This window comes from Chelonoidis abingdonii, chromosome 14, assembly GCF_003597395.2.
Source record: "Chelonoidis abingdonii isolate Lonesome George chromosome 14, CheloAbing_2.0, whole genome shotgun sequence".
NCBI classification, from domain to species: domain Eukaryota; kingdom Metazoa; phylum Chordata; order Testudines; family Testudinidae; genus Chelonoidis; species Chelonoidis abingdonii.
The window spans coordinates 33,054,802-33,079,325 of record NC_133782.1 but is presented as its reverse complement, the minus strand read 5'-3'; the positions used below and the strand labels follow the sequence as shown (position 1 = coordinate 33,079,325).

Here is a 24,524-nt window from a genome sequence, read left to right as displayed (position 1 = left end):
AGAAAGTGGGAGCCATACGACTCGCGCCAGGATCCTGAGACGGGCAGGTAAACACACCGCCAAGCCGACAGGTGCCTTCCACCAAGCGGCAACCCTTAGGCATTTGTAGATAACTCTGTGTGTTAAGATTAGCCTTAGAATGCGGTTTTGCTTTTATTTTCACTTGACCATAAATCTTATCTTGTTATGCTTGATTTTATCATTTAAAATCTGATTTTTGATAGTTAAAAAATCTGTTTATCTACCAGGAATAAGACGGAGCTGTGACCTTCCCTCTGATGTTAGTTAAGACCAGTGATTCTGCTACTACTTCCGATCCTACGTGGGAGCCACCTTACCCTGCTGCTCCTGTGGAGAACACCTACTCTCCTGCTGCTTCATGCACAGCCGTGGTCCTGTCACTCTTGGTTGGTTAAGCTTGGTTTAAGGGTCCATACGCAAGCGCCAAGAATGACCCATGCCAATATCTCCTGGGGCGCGGTTGTGTCGATTTGAAGGACTGGCCCCGGCGAGATTGGACATGTATGCGTGGTCCAGATAAAACGCTAGGAATCTCCGTCTTGAAGTGTCCTATTATGCCTGTGGACCTGTAATAAAGGTTGATATAGTTCATCAATTTAACTAATGATAAATTGATACATACCATGGTGTGTTGTCGTGTGATGGCGCAGAGGGGAGCCTCTGACACACTTCAAACCAAACACAGGCTGATTTATAAAGGATGTAACCATTCGTATGGCGTGTTGACAACATCTGTAATAGCTGACCATCCTAACTTACCCTTTTTTTCTGAGTGTGTATGTGGCATGACTCATGAAGACAGCCTGGCCCACCGCCGGCTAGCGTAGACTGAACGACGTATCAACTCATCATCAATATGTATCCAGTCTCACACCGACCTGTGCAGAATTGTACTAGCTACGCTCGATTAAATGAACTGCCTACTCAGGCTTCAACAAACCGAATGGAGATACTCGAGTACTCACAAATTATGTGCATCTTAAAAGCGGGAAGATTGGAGAGACTTCTTACACAATATATTGTGAAATTCAGTAGTAAGATGAATATATCTGTGCACATTTGGTGAATTTTAGTAACAAGGATAGGAGATAGCTAGAAAGACAACTATCATCAAGTGTGCACAACGAACTGTGTGCAGTCGGTCTCAGCTTATTTAGATAAACCACAAGAGAAACGGCAGACACAAGAAAGCAGACTGGTGAAGGTGCTTAATTTGCAGATCTTGCCCATAAGCGAGATTTTAGGGGCAAGTGCCTCTAGTCGCAATGCTCATAGCGCCTCATGCTTCTAGCAATACAGAGCGCCCCACACGCACAAAACGGTTCCCGCATAAGAGAGAGAATATGACGAATAATTCACTAGTATTGCAAACTCTCTTTTTTATGTGAAATGACTACACATTGCTTATGTCCCAGGTGCCTCGCTCTGATCTCGTCTGCGAGGTGGCCCGTGTGCTAGGGAGAGACCTAGAGGGCCGAGGGAGGGAAAAATACAATCCCCGGGAATTAGCCAGCATGCAATAGCAGACGACGCAGGCGTCTGACATTGAGGACCAGAACTCACCCACGATACACTAGACAGGAAACTGCGACAGACTGTTGAAGGAATGACAGAGAGGAGAGGCTAGCATAACAGGCCGAGGGGATGCTCAGTAGGATCATGCCAGCTCCCTACCCTCGGGGTTAGGTAGAGTGTTCCGCAAGGGTACATATACGAGATGAGCTCGTTCTCTGCTCAACAACCCTACCATGCTCTGGCTCTGCGGTTCCGTGTTGAATACTCGGGCCCTACATGAGAGTCTTCACATAGAAATTGGGATAGTTGGCTTCCCCCGAGAGAGCAGGGTGCGAAAATGTACCAGAGCCATGCATACGTTTCTTCTCTTTCTATGCTTCTTCCTTTCTCTCATATCCCCTCCATGCATATCGCTTGCTCTATGTTGGACACGAGACCGAGGATCTCTAACTCAACCCACGTGTGGCGTAGGTACCACTGAGCGCATTTGCGCACTTATCGAGGCCACACATGCCCAGCACTCTGCCCAGCAGAGAGCTTGTCCACAACCACATGCAGGCTCATCCCATCGGGGACCTCTTGTCTAACTGCAGCCTGTGCGCGTCCCTCCCCCACCAGAGCCCTGGCAGAGCTCTCTTCTCTATGCACCCTGCCACTTCCCAATAGACGCGCGCCCCTCTCCCTAGCTCAACTCCAGCGTGATGCACTCTCCTGCAGCAGAGCGATTTCGTGCGGCCGGCATGCATGCTTTCACCCCTCACCCCCTCTTATCTGCTCGTGTCACTCGAGATGCCCCAGACTGACAGCCTAGCGCCAGCCAAAGCTGACCTGCCTGTTTCGGCCTATGTTGAGCCATGGTGCGGCAGTGATAGCGTAGTCATGGCAGCCTGCCTAGATTGCATCACCACCAGCAGCAACACCTGGGGGGACGTCCGTGACTCTGAACCTCAGTGGGAGGCAGGAGACCTCTGACATTGTCTCCTGCACTCCACCCTTGCTGGTGTAATCTGGAGAGCTTCTCTTCTGACTTCGCCTTCAGCCAAAAGCGACAAACCTCCCTACCACTATGGACCCTTGTTTTCCTTGGTCCAAATTCCAGGAGAGTTCTACCTTGCTACCACCCTGCTTACCAGCCAAAGCACACACCTAGACCCCCTCTTGAAGGAAACATCCAGCGAGGTCATCCCCTAGGGCCCACCTTCCCCAACAACTGGAAACGCAGGCTGAGTTTCTCAGAACCTGGACTCCTGTTTGGCAGCAGGAAAGCAGTAGCTGGTGCGGTGGCATCCGAGTGGCTTAGGCTCTTCGATGTCCTGCCTGATACACTAACAGGAAAGCAAACCACATTCCTAGGTGCATATACGCACAGCTAGCAACTAGTCTCGCGACTCATCATTCATCCTCTACAGCTCTGCAGCCGGCTTATGCGCTGGGAAGTCATTGAAGGTGCCCTGGAGAGTTTGCAGCCATTGGGGGATTTTAAATGCCCAGTATATTTATTTTTCAAGATAGGTAAATATTCTGGCCTGTCAACTCTTGACACACATCCCTTTCGCAAAATAGAATCAATTCTGCCAGCTGGGACTGTGCTGAATGGGTCTCTGGTGAATATTTGGATCCGAAATGGTATGCCCTGGCTTTTCTTCCCTCTCCTCCTTTTCTCCTCTTTCCCTGGTGAGAATGTCACAGCTTCGCATAGCGTACGCTCACTGGCTGCACCTAGCGTGATTGAGATGAGAACTTTGACGCAAGCAAGCACTAAACCCTAAAAGAGAAACATAAGCCCATGCGTTTTCGGATCACATTCAGGACTGTACGGTTGTCAGGCTCCAAAGGGCACTGGGGATATTGCCTGAAATGTTAGCAGCCCAAACAAATCGTGAGGAGCCTGCCGAGCTGCACACACCAAAAATATAAAAATGCTGGGCCACTCGAGATATGAAATATTTCCGTAATTACTTTCCATTTTAGCACAGCCTGGATTTTTCAGACTATAGCTCCCACTGGCCATGGATCGCTGCTTCGGGCCAATGGGAGCTGCTGGAAGCGGCGGCCAGTAAGTCCGTTGGCCAGCGCCACTTCCAGCAGCTCCCATTGACCTGGATCCACACCAGCCCGGCCTGACAGGGGCTTTCCCTACACAAGCGGCGACCCCTGTTTGAGAAACCCTGTCTTAACACTTTAAATGCACTTACAGACTTAGATGCTTCTCACCACAGGCTGGCTGGTTGCTCTTCAGCCAGGCTCTCCCCTTTGATGAGTGCTTCAGTCGCTTGGTGTGGTGTTGGTAGATGTAGGTGGAAGACAGAGAGCATGGCAAACATCTCTCCCTTTTATCGTGTTCTTTCTTCCCTCTTGGCTTTGCCCTCTTCCATCAGAGTCAGGTGAGGATTATGTCATTGCAGTTCCAAACTGACCAAAGGAAGTGGGGGTGACTCACTTGAGAGTCTAACAGATCCTTTTGTTGTTGCCTAGGCCAGTGTCCTTTGTTCCTGTGACGCTGGGCTGGGTTTGCCCCATACATGTCCTGATGAGGTGTGAACTGCTTCTCTGTTCTTGGAGAGTTTTTGCCTGGGCATGCTTTAAGCCATGAGGATACATTTTCAGCCTCATAACTATATATATGAAATTATAACCTATAACTTACTATAACATTACTATAACAACCATGCTCAGTGAATCATGAACATTCCAAAGACACCCAACTTGGCAAACTTTGCATTGGATACCACACAATCATTTTACAAGGATGAGCATGGGGGTGCTGGGTCTTCCCTCAAAGTACAGAGTGTCACAGGAGGTTCCTAGGGTTGTGTCTGAGACTGGAAGTATTGGCTAGTGTCATTCGGTTGCACAATTCAAGGAGCAGCTTACATGTCAGAGGCTGTGCGTGAACAGCCCAGGAGTGAGGGTTCTCACAGCAGAGCAGGGTAAGGCTGGCTCCCAGAGTCAAGGACTGGAGTGACCTAGCAGATCACTGGTCCAGGTAACACTAGAGGGGAACATCACAATCACCCATCAGTCAAACTGTGTGTAGAACACTCCCATACCAGCATCAGCTTCAACAATGGAATCCTACAGACAACTACAGTAACTTCTCACTTAACGTTGTAGTTATGTTCCTGAAAAATGCTACTTTAAGCGAAATGATGTTAAGCAAATCTAATTTCCCCATAACAATGTCAATAGAGCAGGTTAGTTTCCAGGGAAAATTTTTTCGCCAGACAAAAGACTTGTACACACACAGGCCTGGTCTACACTACGTGTTTATACCGAATTTAGCAGCGTTAAACCAATTTTACGCTGCACCCGTCCACACAATGAAGAACTCTTAAAACCAATTTCTGTACTCCTCCCTGACGAGGGGAGTAGTGCTGAAATCGGTATTGCCATGTTGGATTAGGTTTAGTGTGGCCGCAATTCGACGGTATTGGCCTCAGGGAGCTATCCCACAGTGCACCGTTGTGACCGCTCTGGAAAGCCATCTGAACTCGGATGCACTGGCCAGGTAGACAGGAAAAGCCCCGCGCAAACTTGGTTGAATTTAATTTCTGTTTGGCCAGTGTGGAGAGCATACTAGGAAAGTAACCACGGCAGAGCTCATCACACAATAACAGTTGCAGACTCTGAGAACGAAAAAAGATCTCCAGCATGGATCTGCACGAGAGGGATGGCGATCGCTGGGGTGGGGAAGGATCCGTCTAACAGAACTCCTTCCAAAAGATGAAATGAAAAAAACATTGAAAAAATTTCAAGGACATGATGCGCAGAGAGGGCTACAAAACAGGGACTCAGTACAGTCCGTGTAAAGTTAAGGCGCTCAACAAGCTACGAGAAACCGAAAGAGCAAATGGAAAGCTCCAGGGCAGGGGTCAAAAACATGCCGCTTCTATGCTAGGCTGCAATGCATTCTAGGGGTCCTCCACTACCACGCTAACCCACATCGTCCATGATTCTGAGTGGGGATGTGAATCTCAGCCATGGGACCGGGAAGATGAGAGGAAGACAGTATGACTTGGTAGAAGAGAAAGCAACAGCATCCTTTTTCCCCAACAGCAGGAGTTTTTCCCACCGTGACGGGAATTGACCCTCCCAGCCTCCCAAGAACTAATCCCCAGACATGAAGCCATGGAAGGGACTTTTCTGGTGAGTGTATCTTGTTGCAAATATACAAACATGTGTTTAAAGCAAGCATTTTTTTAATGTTAATTTGCCCGAGGACTTGGGATGCTGGGCAGTAAGTTACTGAAAATCTGTTTACATGTCTGGGGATGGAGCGAAACTCAAAGGGACATCTCCATGAAGCTCTCCTGGAAGGTACTACTGCAAAGCATTTGGCAGAAGGTTTCTGGTAGCCGCTGTTTATTCGTCCTCCCATGGTAGGACACTTGACAACGGCATGGCATGTGCAATAATCCGGTATCATTGCATGACAAAGCTACGATGCTATTGGTACCCAGTGTTGCTGCATTCACAACATGTTCTTTATCTCACTGTGGTTACTCAGGAGAGTGATATGTTCATGTAACCTGGTTGAAATTCAGAATTTAAGTAGGGAAGAGATGGCCCATTCTACTGGGCTGTTTGCCTGTGGCTTAAACAAATCTTCTGCAGGTAGCCAAGCGAGGGGAAGGGGGGGCGGGTGGTGGATGATGAGTTCTCGTTGCGTTGGCTGCGGGTTTTCTGTAACCAGCATGCGGTGCGGGGTGGCGGAAGAAAGGGGGTGTTAGCAGTGATTTTCAATGATACCAGCACAAGGTGGTTTCTGCTGCTGCACACGTTAATGAGGAAGAAGCAGCACTCAATGGGCTTATTGCATTTGGAAAAGGAGGGTAACTGGATAAGATGAAGGTGCGAAGAAGACGAAAGACAATGCTTACATCGGCGCATGCAGTCGAATTCTGCTGCCCGGACCCTGCGTCTATGATCTGAACACCAAAGCCCCAGGCATCAATATTAAGATGCAAAATGCGATCTTGTTAGTGAAAACACATGTGCTATGTCAGGTGAATAGTGTTGTTCACTGTGAAAGAGTATGATCATTGTTTCTAAAATGTCTTTTTAAATTACTTCTCTCCCTTTTTTCCTCCCTCATGCAGCTTGCAAAATTTTTCAAGCCTCCCTCCTCTGTGCCAAAGGCTATCTCAGATAAGCGCGAGAAAAAAAAAGACACGAGAAAGAACTGATTTTGGAAATCATGGAAGTGACCCACAATGAAAGAGCTCATCTGGATGAGTGGAAGGACGTGGTAGCAAGTACAGAGAAAGATGGCCAGTGACGTGAGGACAGGAGGGATGCTCGAGATAAGAGGAGAGATGCTCGAGCTGAGAGGTTGGAGGCAGGAAGATCACGTGGCCGGGAATGCAACTCGGGCTGCTGCGTGTCAAACTGACATGCTCTGGCGTATGGTGGAGCTTCTGGAATGGCAAGCAGGATCACAGAGTGGGCCGCTGCAGGCCCCTGTATAACCACACCTCCCCTCACCAGTTCCTTAGCTCCTCACACCGCAGACGAGTAAGAACTTCGGGGGGGAGGCTCCGTGCACAGCCGCCCACTCACCTAAGTTTCCTGGGACCAGCCTCCACCACAAAAAAAGGACTCCTTAATTTTAATATGGATTTTTAGTGGCCCTTTCCTTCTCTACCTGATCTCCTCACAAACCCCACCGTGGGCTATCATTGTCAGTCTCTCCTCTTTTATATAATGAAATAATAAAAGAATCACAGTTAAACGAGAGTGAACTTTATTTCCTTAATAAGCAAGCTGTGATTGAAGGGGTGGGTGGCTATCAGGATTGAGTCAATCAAGCGCGTGGAGTGGTAGAGGTGGTGTGGTTCATCAAGGAGAAACAACAACAAAGTTCAATCACTGTTACTATCCTGGCCAGTGATAAACGGTTTTCCCAAAAAGCTCTCTTAATGCGCACCGCTTCCTGTGTGCTCTTGATCGCTGGTGTCTGGTCGCGCGTAACAGCGCCAGATGATTATTGCCTCAGCCCCCCGCTGCCATAAGCGTCCTCCCTTACTTGACATCTCACATGAGATTTGTGAGCATCTAACAGACAAGCAGCATAACAAGGGATAGTTGCTTTGGCTGAAGGTCGAGTGAAGCTTTAGTACATGCGCCATGCGTCCTTTAAAACGTCCAAATGCAACATTCTACCACCATTCTGCACTTGCTTGGCCTGTAGGTTGAACACTCCTGACTATGTCCAGGCTGCCTGTGTATGGCTTCATAACCAGCATTCAAGGGGTATGCGGTCCCCAGATAACTATAGCATTGACATCCCAGACCGTTTTTTCTGATCTGGGAAGTAATTCCCGTTGCTGCGCCGTTAAAACAGTAACTAGTGTTCCGAGATGCGTAGCGTCATGAACCCTCCTGGCCATCTCCATGTGCGAAATGTGGTGCTCTTGTGCGGTGACCAACGTCCCTTCCACCTGTGCTGTCATCCATTGAGAAGTCCTTGCGTTATGAGTGGGCCAACTTGCTGAAGGTAGAGACTCGGCCAAGAGGTCGCGATACTGCGATTCCCACTATGCACGCTTGCTGGCTCGTACGATCGGGTCACCGCACAGTTAGGCAATCCGGATTGCAGCGAAAGCCATCCCACTGATGACTGCACATTTTCCCATGAGTCACAACTTTCAACAGGCAGCATCTAGTGATATGCTTGGTCTACTTCCATCACAGGCACCCCCACAGTAGATTGCCCACTCCAAATTGATTCCTGACGTGACGCGGTACTGCTGGCGTGCAATCCTTGCACAGATCATTGTGCACTCGATTCTCCTGTGAGGGCTGCTCTCATCTTGGTATTCTGGTGCGTGAAGGCCGGGAAAGCAAGTCACAAAGTCCATGAAAGTGCCCTTACGCATGCAAAGTTTTAACAGCCATTGGGAATCGTCCGCCACACTGCAACGTCTGTGTGGTCCCAGCCAGTCTTGGCTGTTCCCGCCCAAATCAGAGTTCAAGGTAAACCGCCGCCCATTTACAGCAGGATCTCCAAAGCGCAGGGGCCGCATTTGACAAATTCTGTGTCATGACTGCTACTCTCGTCGCCGCTTCTCGTAGCCACCGCCTCTCCCTGCTTGCAGTCCGTTCAGCATTGACTCACGAGGAAGTGCCAAGGTGTTAAAATGTCCATATTGCTGTCTTGAATCTCAGCAGGCTCCATGCTGCGGAATGGAATCTTGCACAGTTCACACAGGAAAAAGGCGTTGAAACAGTTGCTGCTGCTGCTTCCATGGAGGGAGGGTGAGCTGTACCCAACCACCAGTGGCACATTGTTTTTGCCCCAATCAGCAACTTGGGATCTCACTGCGCTACATTCCAATGCGGGGAGAGTGCGGGATACTTATGGATAGCTATGAGATAGCTACCCAACAGGCAATGCTCAGGAAAATCGACGGCAAGCCTCGGTACATGGACCACCACGCCGAATAATGTGCTTAGTGTGTGCGTGCCACTGACTTTATACAATCTCTTTTAAAAAACTGGTTTCTGTAAAATCGGAATAATCCCGTATTGTAGACATACCCCCACACACAAAGTTTTAAACAAACGATTTAATACTGTACATGGCAATGATGATTGTGAAGCTTGGTTGAGGTTGTGGAGTCAGAGGGTGGGATATTTTCCAGGGAATGCCTTACTGCTAGATGATGAACTAGCACTCAGCTGAGCTCTCAAGGGTTAACATGTTGTTAATGTATCCTCAAACTGTACAAGGCAGTACAAATGGAGGGAGAAGAGACAGCACGGCAGAGAGAGACAGAGACACATACTGTGTTTGTGTGAGAGAGAGAGATGCGCATTGCCCTTTTAAATACACTGACCCCACTCTAAGTACATTGCCTTTTAAAGTAGATCGGCAAGTTGAGACAGCAGCTGCTGACAGCAAGCTCCCTCTGTCCTGAGCCCTGTTGTGTGTCAACCCTGCTCTGTGGAGATGGGGTAAAGGAGTGGGAGTAGGGGGACACCCTCACATTAGCACCCCTCTTTCCCACCCCCCTCTGCACAGCAAGCAGGAGTCTCCCGGGAGCAGCTCCAAGGCAGAGGGTGGGAGCAGCACACGGCAGTGGGGGGAGGGACAGCTGGACTGCCTGGCAATTGATAGCCTGCTGGACAACTGTTGCACAGGGAACTTAGGGGAGCAAGGAGCTGACGGGGGGCTGTCCAGTTCCAAGCTCCCACCAGTTAGCTCCAACAGGCTGCTCTTTCTGCAAGCAGTGGACAAAGCAGGCGGCTGCCAAACAATGTTATTAAGGGACTATTGCACAACTTTAAATGAGCAAGTTCTCTAATTGATCAGCAACGTAACAATGAAACAACGTTAACCGGGACAACTTTAAGTGGGAAGTTACTGTATATACAAGAAACCTACGGATCATCAAACTTACCTTCACAGATCCAGTAACCAGCCCAAGCACACCAAGTAATCTGTTATCTTCAGCCAGGCACTCATATACTGCAGAATGTACTCTGATTAGAAGTCCAGGATATACACCTGAACTCACTTAAAACTGCCTTCACCAAACAAGGACACTCTATCAGAAAAGTAGAAAATATCATTAAATGGGCCAACCAAATACTGCAAGAGAACATGCTTCAGTACAGGGTGAGGGTGAGGATGCTGACAACTCTGACCACACATCTCTAGTTGGGACTTACCACTCCATACTGGAACCCATATGGGATATCGTTAAACAATTACAACTCATACTTGATAGGAACCACATCCTGAAAGAAATATGTTGCTTGAACCCTCACTTCTACCCTTCAAACTGTCCCCAACCTCACCAAGTTCATCATCAGAGGCATGCTCCTCCCAGACCAGGACTCTCCAACTCAAAGCAGCACCAGACCCTGCCAGAACAACAGGTGCAAAACCTGCAGACATATCTCCATTGCTACAATGATCAATATCTTGCACAACACACCTTTCAGCATCCATGGGTCCTACACAAGACTCTCACAACATGGGAGCTCGTCATCAAGTGCAATAAGTGCCCCAACAATAACTATGTGGGTGAAAGAAGACAAGCACTACACTCTTGAATGAGCTCATATAGAAAAATGATAAAAAACCAAAAACACCATATAACCCATGAATGAACACTCTTCACAAAGTAATCACTCCATATCTGACCTTTCAGTCCTCGTCCTCAAAAGGAAGCCTGGGAGCTCAAATTCATAATTTTCTAGATACTAAAAATCATGGTACAGAGCGTCACAGTGGTGGTGGTTGAAGTTGTGTTGGAAATCTATGAGGGAATCTAAGTCATCTGTCCAGAAGAAGAAAATATCATCAATGTATCTCAAGTATATCATTGGTTTCATGGTACATTTTTCCAGAAAGTCTTCCTCAAGGTGGCCCATGAAGAGGTTGGCATGCTGGAATGCCATCTGTACCATGTCTGTTGCCAAAGTTTGGACAAAGTGCTGTTGAATGGAACGTTTTTATGGGTGAGGGTGAAATGAATGAACTCAGTGATGTGTTTGATGTGGATCTCTGAGTATTGTCTATAGTCTTGTAGGAATTTGAGGCAGGCAGTGATGTCATTGTGAGGGATATTGTGTATAGGAAGGGAAGACTATACCAGGCTGGGGAAGATCCTTAAGGGAATTGAGATGATCTTCAGTGGGATTCTGCCTGTTCCTAGAGAAGGGCAACAAAGGTGTTACAAGATTATGAGGATCACCGATGGCTCAGGAAGTGGTGCTATAAGGAGGTCTTTGGATGTATGCCATGGGAGCATTCATGGACAGAGACTGTTCTATCGGATGTACTTCACCTGAGTAGGGAGGGAAATAGACTTCTAGGATGAAGGCGGCACAACTGATATAAGAGAGCTTAAACTAGAATTGAGAGATGTTGGAGATGTCCAGGTAATTCTCCACACAGATTTAACATTGAGAGGGATGAAAACAAAGAAGAAAGGATAACGCCGTGGTGGGAGAATGGACATAAGGAGGAAAGGTAGTGTAGATACCAGTCTAATAGGTGATACGCTGTTAGAATGTCTGTGTCTATCGGTAAAGAATGTGAGCAAGCCAAACAGCAAAATAAGATGTTATACCAATGCGAGGAGCCTAGGTAATAAAATGGAGGAGCTAGAGTTATGGGTGTGGAAGTGAAATCAGATATACAGGGATAACAGAAACATGGTGGAATAGTAGTCATGATTGGAGTACAGGTATTGAAGGGTATGTGCATTTAGAAAGAACAAAATAAAGCAAAGGTGGTGGAGTAGCATTGTATATTCAATGATGAAGTAGAATGTAAAGAAAATAGAAGTGAAGAATGGATAAGACAGAGCGTTTGTTGTCAGATGCCTCCCGTGTGTCTCTGCTCTGTCAATGTGATATCAATCGCTGCGTGCATGCGCTCCTTTGTTGCTGTCCAGCTCTGCGCAGATAGCTGACACAGCAACCCTGAAAGAACACCTAATGACCACAGACTCTAGTAAGGTACAAAAAGGCACTTCAGCCAGGTTTATTGTCTAACGAAGCACAATGATAGTCCTTCTAGACTTTACTCTACAGACATAATACGAATATGTGGCCCTGGCAATGACTCAGCCAGTCAGTGGTGGACTTCCACTGCCCCCTAGGCTGGACAAAGACATCCATCAGGATGCAGTTCTATACACAGGTACAAACAATTACATATCTCTCCTGATGTATGAGGTGCAACCCCTCTACATAGTAAGGTGCCGCCTCTCACTTCTACATATTGATTTGACAAAACAACTCTGTCCATCATATTTCCCTTTGCCCTCTCATTGGGTAGGGTCCCTGTTCCTGTTATCTGTGTGGATTACAAGTTTGTTAATGTTCTGATATCTGATCCAGTATCTTCTAGGTATGTTCTTTTTTGCAGCATCACCCTTTGCATCCCAAGAAAGGGGAAAAATTCATAGGCAGGAGTTGTAGACCAAGCTGGATGAGCAAGCATCTCAGAGAGGTGATTAAGAAAAAGCAGAAAGCCTACAAGGAATGGAAGATGGGAGTGATCAGCAGGAAAGCTACCTTATTGAGGTCAGAACATGTAGGGATAAAGTGAGAAAGGCCAAAAAGCCATGTAGAGTTGGACCTTGCAAAGGGAATTAAAACCAATAGTAAAAAAGGTTCTATAGCCATATAAATAAGAAGAAAACAAAAGAAAGAAGAAGTGGGACTGCTAAACACTGAGGATGGAGTGGAGGTTAAGGATAATCTAGGCATGGCCCAATATCTAAACAAATACTTTGCCTCAGTCTTTAATGAGAGCTAATGAGGAGCTTAGGGATAATGGTAGGATGACAAATGGAATGAGGATATGGAGGTAGATATTACCACATCCGAGGTAGAAGCCAAACTTCAACAGCCTTAATGGGACTAAATCAGGGGGCCCAGATAATCTTCATCCAAGAATATTAAAGGAACTGGCACATGAAATTGCAAGCCCATTAGCAAGAATTTTTAATGAATCTGTAAACTCAGGGGTTGTACCGTATGACTGGAGAATTGCTAACATAGTTCCTATCTTTAAGAAAGGGAGGAAAAGTGATCCGGGGCAACTACAGGCCTGTCAGTTTGACATCTGTAGTATGCAAGGTCTTGGAAAAAATTTTGAAGGAAAAAGTAGTCAAGGACATTGAGGTCATGGTAATTGGGACAAAAATACAACATGGTTTTACAAAAGGTAGATCGTGCCAAACCAACCTGATCTCTTCTTTGAGAAGGTAACAGATTTTTTAGACAAAGGAAATGCAGCAGTGGATCTAATTTACCTCAATTTCAGTAAGGCATTTGATACGGTTCCACATGGGGAATTATTAGTTAAATTGGAAAAGATGGGGATCAATATGAAAATTGAAAGGTGGGATAAGGAACTGGTTAAAGGGGAGACTACAATGGTCGTACTGAAAGGTGAACTGTCAGGCTGGAGGGAGGTTACTAGTGGAGTTCCTCAGGGATCAGTTTTGGGACCAATCTTATTTATCTTTTTATTACTGACCTTGGCACAAAAAAGTGGGAATGTGCTAATAAAGTTTTGCGGATGACACAAAGCTGGGAGGTATTGCCAATACAGAGAAGGACCGGGATATCATACAGGAAGATCTGGATGACCTTGTAAACTGGAGTAATAGTAATAGGATGAAATTTAATAGTGAAAAGTGCAAGGTCATGCATTTAGGGATTAATAACAAGAACTATTGTTATAAGCTGGGGATGCATCAGTTGGAAGTAACAGAGGAGGAGAAGGACCTCGGGTATTGGTTGATCACAGATGACTATGAGCCGCCAATGTGATATGGCTGTGAAAAAAGCTAATGCGGTCTTTGGATGCATCAGGTGAGGTATTTCCAGTAGAGATAAGGAGGTGTTAGTACCGTTATACAAGGCACTGGTGAGACCTCATCTGGAATACTGTGTGCAGTTCTGGTCTCCCATGTTTAAGAAGGATGAATTCAAACTGGAACAGGTACAGAGAAGGGCTACTAGGATGATCCGAGGAATGGAAAACCTGTCTTATGAAAGGAGACTCAAAGAGCTTGGCTTGTTTAGCCTAACCAAAAGAAGGCTGAGGGGAGATATGATTGCTCTCTATAAATATATCAGAGGAATAAATACCAGGGAGGGAGAGGAATTATTTAAGCTCAGTACCAATGTGGACACAAGAACAAATGGATATAAACTGGCCTTTCAGGAAGTTTAGACTTGAAATTAGATGAAGGTTTCTAACCATCAGAGGAGTGAAGTTCTGGAACAGCCTTCCAAGGGGAGTAGTGGCAAAAGACATATCTGACTTCAAGACTAAGCTTGGTAAGTTTATGGAGGAGATGGTATGATGGGATAACCTAATTTTGGCAATTAATTGTTCTTTGACTATTAGCAGTAAATATGCCCGATGGCCTGTGATGGGATGTTAGATGGGGTGGGATCTGAGTTACTACAGAGAATTCTTTCCTGGGTGTCTGGCTGGTGAGTCTTGCCCACCAGCTCAGTGTTTAGCTGATCACCATATTTGGGGTCAGGAAGGAATTTTCCTCCAGGGCAGATTGGTCCTGGGGGTTTTTCACTTTCCTCTGCAGCGTGACGCACGGATCACTTGTTGTAGGATTTTCTGCACCTTGAAGCCTTTAAACCGTGATTTGAGGACTTCAGTAGCTCAGACAGAAGTTAGGGGTTTATTACAGGAGTGGGTGGGTGAGATTCTATGGCCTGAGTTGTGCAGGACGTCAGACTAGATGATCATAATGGTCCCTTCTGACCTGAAGGTCTGTGAGTCTATAGGGAAGTGACATTCCTGGTGGCAAGGATGGTGGTTCTGAGGGAGCTGGTCATGCTGCTGGGGGAGTGGAACTATATGTGAAAGAAAGCATAGAGTCAAGTGTAGTAAAAATTTTAAATGAATCATACCAAAGGATCTGAAGTTTTCAGAGTGGAGAGTGGTAAATAGTGCTCTCCCCAGGGCTCAGTACTGGGACCAGTATTATTCAAGATATTAATAATGATCTGGAAAAAGGGGTAAACAGTGAGGTGGCAAATTTGCAGATGATACAAAACTACTCAAGATAGTTTACTCCTGGGAGTATTTTGCGCAAAAAATAAAAAATACTGCGCCAAAAATATAAAAATTCTGCATACAATATTTTTAAATTTTGCAAAATTTATTGGTCAGTATAACACTACATAATCATGCCAGTTTCAGTTATTTTGGAAATTTATCTGTAAGCAAGTATGTCTGTAACAAAACGGACACACAAAAAATTCCCCCAGGAGCAGAGAGTTAAAGAAACCCCTATGACAAAAGAGTTTGTTTCTCTCCCTTCTCCCACCCCAGAGTCTAGCTGGGGGGTCAGACACCACCCCCCCAGAGCCCAGATGTGGGCCCCTCAGCCCAGACACCTGTGCCCCTACCGTCCACAGATCCCAGCCAGGGTTGTGTGGAGTTTCCTGCGTGCCGCTGTTTCCTTCCCGCAGGGCGTGCAGGGAACTGCAGCTGCTAGGAACTCTCTACTCTCTCTCTCCCCCTCAACTCCCCACAGGGTCGTCCATTTGCAACCTGGGTTCTGCCAGGTCCAGTGGCCTCTAGTGGTCACCAGCAGCACTGCAGCCCATTTCTGTTGGAGAAAGGAAATTATGCGTGAAAAATATGCGTGAAACAAAATTCTGCATTGTGCATTGGCTCAGAATTCCCCTAGGAGTAATAGTTAAGTCCAAAGCAGATTGTGAAGAGTTACAAAGGGATCTCACAAAACTGGGTGACTGGACAACAAAATGGCAGATGAAATTCAATGTTGATAAATACAAAGTAATGCACATTGGAAAACATAATCCCAACTATACATACAAAATGATAGGGTCTAAATTAGCTGTTGCCACTCAAGAAATAGATCTTGGAGTCATTGTGGATAGTTCTCTGAAAACATTCACTCAATGTGCAGCAGCAGTCAACAAAGCAAACAGAATGTTGGGAATCGTTAGGAAAGGGATATCTAATAAGACAGAAAATATCATATTGCCTCTATATAAATCCATGGTATGCCCCCACATGTTGAATACTGCTTGCAGATGTGGTCGCCCCATCTGAAAAAAGATATATTAGACTTGGAAAAGGTTAGGAAAAAAGCAGGCCCTGCTCACAGAATCTGGCAAGGACAGGGCTGATATTGCAGAAACACACATTCCTAAGTAGTGCTAGGCATAAGAATATACACGCAAACACATCCCAAAAGGATGGTACCAGAAAACCTCAATACCAACACATTCCCCAAAGATAACAGGGACATGCTCACCCATCTTAAAGATAAAGTCAGGATGACAGCATGATGAATAGAAATGTTTTGATCTAACCAACATGTATAAGGGAATGGATGGCACCTAGATACGTCAGAGGGTGGCACCTGGCCACATCAGAGATGCAATACATAACTTGTTTGTATCAGTGTATAAAAAGGTATCTCAGAGGGAGTGTCTTTGGCCAGCTGAGGGGGGAATGGAAAGTCCCGTCATTCACTGAGCTTTGTCCATTGTCACGGCATACATGTCTTAGTATCCTTGTAGAGCTTGCCAGGTGCTGTTACCATGCTTCATCGACAATGAACCTGGCTGGGTGCCTTCATACCTTAACAGATCTTATGGTCATTTGAGGAATTACAGACCAGTCAGCTTAACTTCTGTACCCAGAAAGATAATGGAGCAAATAATCAAGCAATCATTTTACAAACACCTAGAATATAATGAGGTGATAAGTAACAATCAGCATGCATTTGTCAAGAATAAATCGTGTCAAACCAACCTTTAACAGGGTAGCAAGTCTTGTGGATGGGGGGAAGTGGTAGATATGGTATACCTTGACTTTAGTAAGGCTTTTGATACTGTCTCGCATGACCTTCTCATAAACAAACTAGGGAAATACAACCTAGATGGAGCTACTATAAGGTGGGTGCATAACTGGTTGGAAAATCATTTCCAAAGAGTAGTTATCAGTGGTTCACAGTCATGCTGGAAAGGGCATAATGAGTGGAGTCCCACAGGGATCGGTTCTGGATCCATTTCTGTTCAATATCTTCATCAGTGTTTTAGATAATGGCATAGAGAGTGCACTTATAAAGTTTGCAGATGATACCAAGCTGGGAGGAGTTGCAAGTGCTTTAGGATAGGATTCAAATTCAAAATGATCTGGACAACCTGGAGAAATGGTCTGAAGTAAATAGGATGAAATTCAATACGGACAAATGCAAAGTATTCCACTTAGGAAGGAACAATCAGTTGCACACATACAAAATGGGAAATGACTGCCTAGGAAGGAGTACCGCGGAAAGGGATCTGGGGGGTCATAATGGATCACAAGCTAAATATGAGTCAACAGTGTAACACTGTTGCAAAAAAAGCAAACAGCATTCTGGGATATATTAGCAGGAGTATTGTAAGCAGAACATGAAAAGTAGTTCTTCCGCACTACTCTATGCTGATTAGGTCTCAACTGGAGTATTATGTCCAGTTCTGGGCGCCACATTTGCAGAAAGATGTGGACAAATTGGAGAAAGTCCAGAGAAGAGCAGTAAAAATGATTAAGGGTCTAGAAAACAGGACCTATGAGAGAAGATTGAAAAAAATTGGGTTTGTTTAGTCTGGAGAAGACTGAGAAGGGACATGATAACATTTTTCAAGTACATCGAAGGTTGTTACAAGGAGGAGGGTGAAAAATTGTTCTTGTTAACCTCTGAGGATAGGACAAGAAGCAATGGGCTTAATTGCAGCAAAGGAGGTTTAGGTTGGACAGTAGGAAAAACTCCCTGTCAGAGTGGTTAAGCATTGGAATAAATTGCCTAGGGAGGTTGTGGAATCACCATCATTGGGGATTTTTAAGAGCAGGTTTGACAAACACCTGTCAGGGACGATCTAGATAATGCTTAGTCCTGCCCTGAGTGCAGGGGACTGGACTAGGTGACCTCTCGAGGTCCCTTCCAGCTCTGTGGCACTGTTACTGAAGGAATATCAGGACCCATGGGAAAGTACTCTCAAACCAGTTAGCACACAGACAGACAACTTCCCACAGGACACACTGACTTCTGCCAGAAACCCTGCAACATTAACAACGTAAGAATTGCCATTATGGGTCAAATCAATAGTCATTCTAGCTCAATATCGTGTCTTCTGACAGTGGCTAGTGCCAGATGCTTCAGAGGGAATGATGATCAGGAATGCAGTCTCATGCTCTGGTTGTCCCGAAACCTCTGACTGCTAGAAACTGGGAGTGGATGACAGGGGATGAGTCAGCCAGGGCCGGTGCAAGGATGTTTCGCGCCCTAGGTGAAACTTCCACCTTGAGTTCTGCCCGTCCCCCCTGAGGCGCCCCCCCACATGGTAGCCCCCCCCTCCACCCAGAGGTGCTAATCAGCTTAGGCGCCGCAGCCTGGGAGGCGGGAGAAGTGAAGCAGCCACAGTGTGCTTGGGGAGGAGGTGGGGCAGGGGTGAGCTGAGGCGGGGAGTTCCCTTGCATGCCGCCCCCCCCTTACTTGCTGCAGGTGGCCCTCTTCGCATTCCCCTTCCCCAGATCCCTCTGCCTAAATACTGGTGGCGACCGGGGCAGCTGAAGATCCAGCCGCTGCAATCACTGCTGAAGAAAATGGCCCCCCCAAATCCCAGTGCCCTGGGGTGACTGCTTAGGTCTCCTAAATGGTTGCACTGGCCCTGGGGTCAGCCAGTTGCAGTGATAAATGGCAGGCTTGAAAACCTCTTGGCCACTCTGTGCATGCACAGTGTAACCTGATGGCTCACATGCCAAACAGAACTCTCTTGTGGATACTGTGTTCAGTTTTGCTCTCCCCAAGGGGCAATGGATGCCATGCGCTAGCTGGTGTATATGTTGAGAAATTGAGACTATTGTGGATTGAAACCATACTTGATCCACCGTTCTGGGCAAAAAAAGGCTGGTAGAATCTGTCAACCTTAGGAAAAGCTGGGGTGGTGGGAGAGAAGAGATTCAAAGTGCACAGTATCTTAGTTAATTGACCAACTGTGTTAGCTTCTATAGAATAAAGGGACCCAGAGCGTCAAAAGTATTAACCTGATCCTATCACTGTACAACATTAACAGACAAAATTTGGAGTTCCAAATGCTGAGACCTTGGTCTGTTTAGTACCATGGCAAATACAACTTTAAAAATGCTTTTAAATTTTATTAAAGATACCAAAAAAAGGAAAAACAGTTAAAGCAATTAATTGTAAAGTATTAAGTGAGGTTTTCATTTTAACTATCCTTTATTCAAGTGGTTCTCAAACTTTTGTATTGGTGATGCTTTTCACGAAGCAAATCTCTGAGTGTGACCTTATAAATATATTAAAAATGTATTTTTAATGTAACACTATTATAAATGCTTGAGGCAAAGTGGGGTTTGGGGGTGGAGGCTGATAGCTCTCCACCCCCAAATAAAACCTTATGACACCGTGAGGGGTCAAGAACCCCAGTTTGAGAACCCCTGCTTTATTCCATTTCCCCTTTAACGGTTGAGAGTCCTTACAAGGAGAAAAAACCCTATTTGACAGTCTCTAAGATGATATTAGAGATGGTGGTAACTATCCTTTTGGGGAAAAAAGGTTAATTGAGATGGGCTGGAGTTGTTGTTAAAGTCAGATTGTGCTTCCTTGCAGAGAAAACCAGACAAACATATGCAAAAGGGGAAAGAAAAGAACAGCTTCTGTCTTTTTGATGGTGACTCTCACATGCAGTCTCAGTGCTGGAGAAACACTAGCGAAAGCATTGCTCTGGTCAGCCACTCAGAGACCTGGTAAACTTTTACAAGCATCAGAGTGTTTCAGGCATTGCTGTTAGCCAACTCCTTGGGCGAAGGCTTTAAGTGGTGGTTCAAAATGTACAGTCTTGGCCAGCTAAGCCAGTCTCTTATTAAACAGAAGGCAAAAGGGAATAGAAGAAATAAGGTGGGGAATGAACAAGACACACGAGGGAAAGGATGACAAAGTCTCCCATCCCAGGTGGTATTCATGATTTAGCCAAAGCTGGTGGAGGTGGTGATGTCATCTGTGTCCCTTCTCTGGCCCAGTCTGGTCAGGATATCTCCACAATCAGGACAGTGAGGGCCCAATGGTGAAAATGTATATCCTGGAATCCCAGGAAGTAGTGGTGGTGGCAGCCATGATGGTAAAGCTCACTCTTTCAACTCCACCCACCTCTCAGTCAGTCAGTGTCCACTAATTTTCACCTCAAGTCTCTTTTTAAGGACACCTGAAAGGAGTGATGGGTAGAATAGCCCATCTTCTCATTATTTTGTTTGCCAATTAGGCCTAATTTCTGAAGCATCAATTTTGGTCCATTGATTTCTGGTCCTACGCTCCTCTTGTTTACTAAACATGATCTTGATACAGTCCTTGCATGTTATTAGTAAACCCTTGCTGTGTGAAGTACTTCAGCCTTCCAGTTTTCTTTTGAAACAATTTTATGAGACAACTTGAGACAATTCACAAATCTTTACCCATTTTCCACCAAATAAGCTCATAATTGGAGTAGGACTGCTAGGTTCCAATTATTACAACAGACTCCAAATTTGGTTCACTAGCCCTACTCTCTGCCCCCAGATGTCAAGGCAACCGAAGTAACTATGTGGATTTTAGGGCACTTAGAGTAGTCCTTTAAAAAGAAAGCTGTTCTTAACCTTAACTATAGTAGGGTCTTACAAGAGGGTGTGTTGGGCAACCTTTACTGTATGCCTGTAATTAGCCCCAACTTAACTTCATCTCTTTACTTGCACACAGCCAATCTAATCTTTGGGCAGGAGACCTGTATTTTCGCAACTTCCTCTGCTTCTCTTGTGTCTCATACCATGCCTTACACCCTGCTGGAGACAAGTACATCAATATACATTTCCTGCCACGTTTCCCAACTAAGGAGCTTATAACACTTTTATAGTTGGAATTTGAGGAACAAGCCATTGCTCAAGCCTTTGGAAATTGTGAGCTCCAAAAACCTGAGCGTTCCAACCTTTTCCTTACACGACAGGGAAGTTAGATTGGGGAGAACCCCCTTATTATCAGTGTAAAAATTAAAGTTGCTAAATCAAGCACTCAACCAGAAAATTCCCAAAGTTCAGGTTTCTCCCATGAATCTTTGCATGCTGCACACATGGAATGCTTCAACAAAGGAAATAACACTAGAAGAACATTATGTATCTATAATGAGGCAAAGTCAATACTTCAGGAAGTAGCTTAGCTTTTGGGATTTCCTGATTTTTAGTGTAGATCACCTTTAACGCTATAATAATGCAAGATTTTTGCATTCAGGTTCTTAGGTGTCTATTTGTTTTGTTTGGGTTTTTTGGAGAAGTGGGGATTCTGCAAAAAGAAATTGTATTCAAGCCCTTAGATACTTATCTGACCCTGTCTGAATGTTTCACAATTTTAATGTATTTTTCTTTACAATACTCCTGTGAGGTAGAGAAGTGCTTTATCCCCATTTTGCAGATGGGGAATTGAGACGCAGGAAGTCTGTGGCATAGCTGGGAATTAAAGCTGGGTTTCCCTAGTCTTAGACTAGCACTGTAACCACTGAAACATCCTTCTTTTTCCTTAGTTGATTACAAACCAGATCACTGATCCTATAAGTATCTGAGATGGCTGAACATCTTTGGAAAATGTTACGACTGATCCTCAACAATGGGTTGTAATTGTCATTTTCTGACATGTTTAAAAGGTGAATTTACAGGTGAAAGTGTTATTGAGGATCTGTTTTACTATTTTATTCTGCTTCAGGGACTTGTCAGCACTGAAGGCAGACCAGATAAGACTTTCTGGATCAATACTTGTCAGCTGCTTCCATTTAAGTTCTGGTACGCGGCACTGGGAGCCAAACACTTTGGAAAGATCTGCCTCGAAGGATCAGAGACAGCAGCTTTGTGCCAGGGCTCAGGAGCTGGAAAAGGAAGTATACCAGAAAACCCAAGAAGTGATGTGCTTGCAGGTCAAAGGGGGTATGGAGAAAGAGGAGCTTCAGGGCAGGTAAATTAATCTTGAAAAACCCACACACCTTTGGGGAATGTTTCTCACCATTTATCACAGAGGCTTTGGAGTCAATCTGCATTCTCTTTCAAAGCACAGCCACTTCGTACCTGGCTTGTTTTTTGAAAAGGTATCTACTGATGACTTTAAAAAGAAATAGGCAGAGAGGCAGCTGAATGTAAAGAAAACGGGCTCTCTGAGTAGGGTGACCAGATGTCCCGATTTTATAGGGACAGTTCCGATATTTGGGGCTTCGTCTTATATAGGTGCCTATTACCCCTTACCCCCATCCTGATTTTTCACACTTGCTGTCTGGTCACCCTGTCTCTGAGTGAGATGAAGCTGGAAGTAATGGTGTGTGTGGAAAGTGGGGTTTTCTTGGAGGGTGGGAGGCAGAGCTGGGTTTACAGTTACAATAGAACCTTAAGAGTTATGAACACCAGAGTTACGTACTGACTGGTCAAGCACACAACTCATTTGGAACCGGAAGTATGCAGTCAAGGAGCGGCAGAGACCATAAAAAGAAAAAAGGAAACAGTACAGAATTGTGTTAAATGTAAATTACTAAAAGAATAAAGGGAAAGTTTAAAGACAAGATTTGACAAAGCAAGAAAACTGTTTCTGTGCTTGTTTTATTTAAAGCAAGATAGTTAAAAGCATTTTTATTTAGCATAGTAAAGTTTCAAAGCTGTGTTAAGTCAGTGTTCAGTTGTAAACTTTTGAGAGAACAACCATAACGATTTGTTCAGAATTACAAACATTTTAGAGTTACAAACAACCTCCATTCCCAAGGTGTTTGTAACTCTGAGGTTCTACTGTAATGTAGTTGGAGAGAAATGCTGAGCAGTATAAAGGGACCAGTTCTGTCCTCCACCCCAGTGCAATGCTGTGGTAACCAGATCTACGCTGCAAGGGGCTGGAGAGAGAATCCCCACAGTGCAGATGCTGCATGGGGCTGCCAGTTATACTGTCCCTTTGCAAGCTCAAGTGCAGGGACGTGTTGGGGGCATTTACACAGTGCTCACTGTTACAAGGTTCCTGGACTGTGACAGAGCCCGTAGTCAGCCCTCCATGATGCTGCTGTAACTTACCATACCAGAATCACAGAGCACTTCAGAATCCTGAACACCCAAAGGTAGCATAAAGCCATCTCTGTCCCCTCCCTTTGGGCTGAGTCTTCTATGGTGTATCTCATGGAGGTGCTGCACAGACTTTCAGACATAGTTCCTATGCAGCTGTTGGTGTGCTAAGCTTTTGGAATATTGCACAGACTTTTTCTTCCCAGGGTGATGGAGCTCTCAGCCTTGCTGGCGCAGTCCCAGAAGCAGAATGAGGAGAAAGAGAAGACCGTGAAGACGCTTAGTGACACGATGGAGATTCTGGTGTGTGAGAAATCTGTGGGAAAGCAACCCAACAGCTACTGGGTTTGAGCTTTTTTTTCTTTCCCAGCCTCACCACAAAGAGCTGTGGCTTCCTCCATATATGGAAACATAAGGCACTTTGTCTAAATGTGTATTTCGTGGTTGGCAACTGAAGGCTGGGCAGTGGCAGGGGAACTGCGTGCACATCTAATGGGCAGTGGCAGGGGAACTGCGTGCACATCTAATCCAGCACTGGAGAGCTTGTAACAGAACATTTCACCTCAGGCACTTGTAATCCAGTTAGGTCACCAGTGACCAAAGACTGTCAGCATGTGACAGCTTCTCAGTTTATCCCAAATGATTTGTTGTCCTGTCTCATTCAGAGTTATCAGTTGTTGAAGTTGGTGTCCTTGTTAGTTTCAGCAGAGAAGATAAGGATTGAATGGAATGGAGAGCAATGTGCCCTTTCATCCCTAGAGCTGGCCCTTCAGTTCGGAGCTGAGGCACAGTGGCAAGTCAGTGCTAGAGGAAAGGGAATGCTCCAACTCATCCTTTCTTTATTCTGTTTCTAGGAGGCCAGTCGGTTGGCGGTAGAATATAAAGCTTCACTGACCAAGAATGCCAGAGAAGAGACCCTTTCTCTTCATCAGGTGCTAAAAGACATAACTCAGGTAAATAACATGTTGTGGCAATATAGCCATTCTGCTACAGAAATATCTGGGAAAGGCATGGGAAGTGCGCGATATATATGTACATTTCCAAAGGCCAGAAATCTTGGAAGAGCTCTTGATTTGGAAAATCTAACTTCTCACATCTCACTTGCCTGTAAATTGCCTCTCACTGTGGGCCAGATCGTGTAGACTTTGCTTAGACCTTAGTCAGGCAAACATTGAAGTCACTGGGAGTTTTGTCTGAGAAGGAACATAGGGGTCAAGTCATGTCTTTGGAACACTACCTTGTTTTTTGGAACATTACCAGTATTTTTTTTAACCTTATCCTGGCTTTGCTGGAACACTTGGTCATCCTTCTGCCTTAATAACTTCCTGAATAAAGAAATAAAAGAAAACCAGTAATTTTCATACAGGAGCAGTCCAGCACGCTGCATCCAGTAGTAGCCAAA

At 45.4% G+C, this 24,524-nt stretch overlaps 1 protein-coding gene across 8 annotated transcripts in view; it reads left to right on the top strand.

Moving 5' to 3' along the window:
• CEP250 (centrosomal protein 250) overlaps nt 1–24,524 on the top strand; it is a 138,597-nt gene that overhangs the window by 33,638 nt on the left and 80,435 nt on the right. For all 8 annotated transcript variants that reach the window (XM_075072360.1, XM_075072357.1, XM_075072359.1 and 5 more), the window contains exons 7-9: nt 21,798–22,043; nt 23,329–23,425; nt 23,977–24,075. In XM_075072360.1, coding sequence (XP_074928461.1) covers nt 21,798–22,043; nt 23,329–23,425; nt 23,977–24,075 — 442 coding nt within the window. The remainder of the gene's footprint in view (nt 1–21,797; nt 22,044–23,328; nt 23,426–23,976; nt 24,076–24,524) is intronic.